Source organism: Procambarus clarkii, chromosome 66 (assembly GCF_040958095.1).
Source record: "Procambarus clarkii isolate CNS0578487 chromosome 66, FALCON_Pclarkii_2.0, whole genome shotgun sequence".
NCBI classification, from domain to species: Eukaryota; Metazoa; Arthropoda; class Malacostraca; order Decapoda; family Cambaridae; genus Procambarus; species Procambarus clarkii.
This window is the reverse complement of record NC_091215.1, coordinates 23,538,881-23,544,545: the sequence shown is the minus strand read 5'-3', so window position 1 is coordinate 23,544,545 and position 5,665 is coordinate 23,538,881. Positions and strand designations below refer to the sequence as shown.

Genomic DNA, 5,665 nt, shown 5'->3' with positions numbered 1-5,665 from the left:
GGTTATAACTGATGTTAATATTGACGATTATTACGACATTAATTTGATAATTAATTGTAATTAAGTATATTTATTATTATTCATCAACCAATTGAAAATCTATGGAAATTATGCATCTTCTCATTGATCAATTTTATGAAAATATGCATATATTAATCATCTCATTATTTAACAAATTCAGAGAGATTTTTGTAATCATCTTACTTGTATTTTACTCCATCATTGAACGGGTGAGCTGTAACCCTTACATCCGAACGCTGTCTCTTATAGTCAGCACACACTGTATATCCTCTGTGTATTTCTGTTTCTGTTGTTTGTGTCTGTCTCTGTCTCTCTGTTGTGTGTCTGTCTCTGCTGTGTCACTGTCTCTCTGTTGTGTGTCTGTCTCTCTGCTGTATCACTGTCTCTCTGTTGTGTGTCTGTCTCTGCTGTGTCACTGTCTCTCTGTTGTGTGTCTGTCGCTCTGCTGTATCTCGCACAACAACATCCATCTCAAAATCACTTCACCATTCCTCCCCTGTCACCAGTGCTGCTCACAGCCACCACTATCACGACATACCACCACCTATCAACCACTAACACCACCACCAGAACAATCAACCCTCCCACCACCACCACCACCACTACCACCCTCCCCCAAATCGCCAGTAAATTACCACCACAAAACACATCCATTACTACACACAACGAACCAAAATCATTACCTCCCAACACAACCACCATCGAACTTAAAAAAAAAAATCAGTCCTTATTCAACATACCTCCCCCCCACAACATTCTCTTTCCAGCCTCATCCCTCCTGCCTCTCCCTCATTCCCTCATGCCTCTCCTCCACCACTCCCCAACACACTCTCTTCCCCCCCTTCTCCCCTACGTTTCATAACTCAGAAGGTGATCCCCAACCAAGTTCACAAAGATGGCTTTGCCGCTCCAATTGATTCCGGGCGCCGACCCCAGAATGATACGAAGCTGGCCCAAGTATTTGTTGAGCGTTCGATGCAGTGTCTCTGATAATAGAATTCTTTGTGGAGAATTGGAGCCCACACTGGGAGTTCATCTCTTCTTGCCTGCGCCTCTCTCACTCCCTATCTCTCTGTCTCTCTCTCTCTCTCTCTCTCTCTCTCTCTCTCTCTCTCTCTCTCTCTCTCTCTCTCTCTCTCTCTCTCTCTCTCTCTCTCTCTCTCTCTCTCTCTCTCTCTCTCTCTCTCTCTCTCTCTTCACACACACACACACACACACACACACACACACACACACACACACACACACAGCCTCTCGGCTGAGAGGACAGCGCCAAGGAATCGCAGTTCTAAGGGCCCAGGTTCGATTCCCGGCCGAGGCGGAAACAAATAGCCAGAGTTTCTGTCACCCTGAAGCCCCTGTTCACCTAGCAGTAGATAGGTACCTTGGAGTTAAACAGCTGCTTCGGGCTGCGTCCTGGGTGTGTGTGTGTGTGTGTGTGTGTGTGTGTGTGTGTGTGTGTGTGTGTGTGTGTGTGTCAGAGAGAAGTATATGTAGTAGATATAATAGAGCACATCACCGGATCACAACATCTCTACTAAATTCTCCCCCATTTGATTGGCATCCATCCTCATTCTTCCCTTATTTCTTTATTTCCCTATCACAGCACACATACAATTTCGCCTCTTTCACATGTGTATTTAAGATAAATTTGCATCATTTATATTCATTCCTTACCTGACGATGTAGATAATATACCCTTCAATAATCATTAGCGTTTCTTTATCATGAATTTCCTTTGTTGTTGACTGTTCTTCTTAATCCCGAGAGTAAGAAAATAGTTACAAGTCTAAACAGCTTATACTACATCAACAATATATATATATATATATATATATATATATATATATATATATATATATATATATATATATATATATATATATATATATATATATATATATATATATATATATATTCGTTCTCTTTCTTTTTTATGTTACGATGGCTGTTGATATAGCCAGGAGAGCGTGGAGCGAATCTGGAATTATTGTGTACGTGTGTGGGAGAATGAGAGAGAGAGCTAGCGAGAGAGAGCAAGAGAGCGAGAGTGAGGTAGGGAGAGAGAGAGAGCAAGAGAGTGAGGTAGGGAGAGAGAGAGAGCAAGAGAGTGAGGTAGAGAGAGGTAGCGAGAGTGGCTACATGAGCACCTCGCCAGGTCATCAGGCACTAGGGTGAGAAAACAAAGGGTGAGGCGAAATGATATAAATGGTTCTGATTTCCTACAACAGTTGTCTTAATTGGTGAAAATCAGCTTATATGGCGGCTCGTTTGTGTGTGTCAGCGCTGATGCTGCCTCCACGCCACGGAGGGAGGAGGGAGGGAGGGAGAGACTGAGAGAGAGGGAGGGAGGGAGTGATAGAGACTGAGGGAGAGGGAGGCAGTGAGGGAGGGAGGGAGAGACCGGGAGGAGGGAGAGGGAAAACTGGAATCATGTATATAAATGAGAGGTAAGTAAAGAAGGAAGATAGGGATGGAGGAATTAAAATTGAGAGGATGCAAATAGGGAGAAAAGTAAGAGAGGACGCGAGAAGAGAAAGGAGAGTAACATAGCATAAGAGGAAGGAGAGGTAACATAGAAAGTGGTCGGTATCTTAATAGTGGTCTTGGTAAGGGGGAATGCCAGTGAATAGTGATGAACAATAGATGAGGAGGATTACTGAAAGGGGGACAGAAGGGAGAGGGGAAAGGAAGGGTAAATCCCGAAATATGGACTTGGGAATGTGAAGTGAAGGGAAGGTGGAAGAGGACCACGTGCCCCGGTGCGGTGGGCAGGACCACGTGCCCCGGTGGGGTGGGCAGGATCACGTGCCCCGGTGGGGTGGGCAGGATCACGTGCCCCGGTGGGGTGGGCAGGATCACGTGCCCCGGTGGGGTGGGCAGGACCACGTGCTCCGGTGGGGTGGGCAGGACCACGTGCCCCGGTGGAGTGGGCAGGGCCACATGCCCCAGTTTGGTGGGCAGGGCCACGTGCCCCGGTGGGGTGGGCAGGACCACGTGCCCCGGTGGGGTGGGCAGGACCACGTGCTCCGGTGGGGTGGGCAGGACCACGTGCCCCGGTGGGGTGGGCAGGGCCACGTGCCCCGGTGGGGTGGGGAGGATCACGTGCCCCGGTGGGGTGGGCAGGGCCACGTGCCCCGGTGGGGTGGGCATGATCACGTGCCCCGGTGGGGTGGGCATGATCACGTGCCCCGGTGGGGTGGGGAGGATCACGTGCCCCGGACCTATTCCTCTTGTCTTCTAAATCTCCCCCTCCTCCCTATTTTCTTTCTTTACCTTCTCAAAGATCTTCTCTTTTTTGTTCTTTATTGCTCTTATTGTCCCGTCTCTTATTTATTGCTCCATTTTCTCACATCAACTGTTTCTCTCTCTCTCTTTCCCGTTACTCCCCCTCTTTCGCTTTTCCATTCTTTTATTCTCTATTCTGAAGAATTGTACCTTTCCTTCCTCTCGTCTCACCCCCTATTCCTTCCTTGCTTCCACTCCATTATTCCCCTCTCACTGAGAGGGAATGACTACCCTCTCACCTACCCCTCTATCCCTGCATTACTCCCATCCCATTACCAGCATCTCTAACAACCATCACTGAAATGGAAGGAGAAGGGGGGACAACCCAGTGCCACCTATTCCCATCCCTGCATTGCTCCAATCCCATCATCACCCTCGCTACATCCATCACTGAGAGGGGAGGAATGACCTCCCCCTTTCCATCCATCTCTCCCTCGATCAATTGTCTCTTCCTGTAGATTGCGCTCCTTCTCTTTCTCCTCTTCCACGCTCCTCGCCCTCTTCCTGGTTCTTGGCTGTTCTTCTTTCCCTTTTCTGTGTTTTATTGGCTTTGTATTCTACTTGGTTTATCTTTATCTTCCTTATCCTCCTCCTCCTTCCTCCAATCATCTGGTTCTCTGTGTCTCCTGTGTTATTCTTGTCACTGTTATTGCTCTTCTTTCTCCTCCTACTTGTGTCCTCGTAAGCATTAACAGTCACCTTTTCTTCGTATCTCTCTTTCTCATCCTTTGTGCTTCACTCTCACTATAATTATCTTACCTTCTCTCTATATATCTCTTCACGACCGTTGTATTCCCTTTTCTTCTTAGGCGTTTATCGGGTGACATAGTCGACCCGACCCCAAGCGTGAGCCACAGACCCGGCGTAGCTGTGTGTATGTGTGCTTGCGGGGGTTGAGCTTTGGCTCTTTGGTCCCGCCTCTCAACCGTCAATCAACTGGTGTACAGATTCCTGAGCCTACTGGGCTCTATCGTACCTACATTTAAAACTGTGTATGGAGTCAGCTTCCACCACATCACTGCCTAATGCATTCCATCCGTTAACTACTCTGACACTGAAAAAAATCTTTCTAACGTCTCTGTGGCTCATTTGGGTACTCAATTTCCACCTGTGTCCCCTTGTTCGTGTCCCTCCCGTGCTGAAGAGTTTGTCTTTGTCCACCCTGTAAATTTCCATGAAGATTTTGTAGGTGGATATCATGTCTCTCCTTACTCTTCTGTTTTCCAGGGATGTGAGGTTCAGCTCCTTTAGCCTTTCCTCGTAGCTCATTCCTCTCAGTTCCGGGACGAGCCTGGTGGCATACCGCTGGATCTTCTCTAACTTTGTCTTGTGTTTAAATAGGTATGGACTACCTAGGTGTGTGTGTGTGTGTGTGTGTGTGTGTGTGTGTGTGTGTGTGTGTGTGTGTGTTTACTAGTTGTGTTTTTACGGGGGTTGAGCTTTGCTCTTTCGGCCCGCCTCTCAACTGTCAATCAACTGTTTACTAACTACTTTTTTTTTTTTTCTTTTTTTTTTCTCCCACACCACACACACACCCCCCAGGAAGCAGCCCGTGACAGCTGACTAACTCCCAGGTACCTATTTACTGCTAGGTAACAGGGGCACTTAGGGTGAAAGAAACTTTGCCCATTTGTTTCTGCCTCGTGCGGGAATCGAACCCGCGCCACAGAATTACGAGTCCTGAGCGCTATCCACCAGGCTACGAGGCCCCCTTTGCCCATTGTTTCTCGCCGGCGTCTGGGATCGAACCCAGGACCACAGGATCACAAGTCCAGCTTGCTGTCCGCTCGGCCGACCGGCTCCCCTAATGTTTGTGTGTGTGTGTGTGTGTGTGTGTGTGTGTGTGTGTGTGTGTGTGTGTGTGTGTGAGTGTGTGTGTGTGTGTGTGTGTGTGTGTGTGTGTGTGTGTGTGTGTGTGTGTGTGTGTGTGTGTGTGTGTGTGTGTGTGTGTGTGTGTGTTGTGTAATTAACCCAAGACGCTTAATACGAGGCAGGTGCCAAATCTGTTCCTCCTCACAAGACATCTTGCAAGGGGACCACATAATGCCTGCTGCTGCTCCTACCACCACCACCACTCCTCCAAGACTCTGTTTCCTTCCTTATTGAACACGCTGAGGACATTTGCATATCAGCCTAGAGCTGAATAGGGGGCTCGGATCCTATATATATATATATATATATATATATATATATATATATATATATATATATATATATATATATATATATATATATATATATATATATATATATCGCAGCGAGAAGCGTATTGTAATACATCAGTGAATACGTTTCTCCCGATCAGAGGAGAAGTAGCTCTCTCTCTCTCTCTCTCTCTCTCTCTCTCTCTCTCTCT

At 47.3% G+C, this 5,665-nt stretch overlaps 1 protein-coding gene across 1 annotated transcript in view; it reads left to right on the top strand.

Annotated features, from left to right (window-relative positions):
- Positions 1-2,454: 2,454 nt before the first annotated feature.
- The window catches only part of LOC138355273 (apolipoprotein A-IV-like), an 8,812-nt gene continuing 5,601 nt past the window's right edge, over positions 2,455-5,665 (top strand). Inside the window, exon 1 of the mRNA XM_069310136.1 lies at positions 2,455-2,471. Coding sequence (XP_069166237.1) covers positions 2,455-2,471 — 17 coding nt within the window. The remainder of the gene's footprint in view (positions 2,472-5,665) is intronic.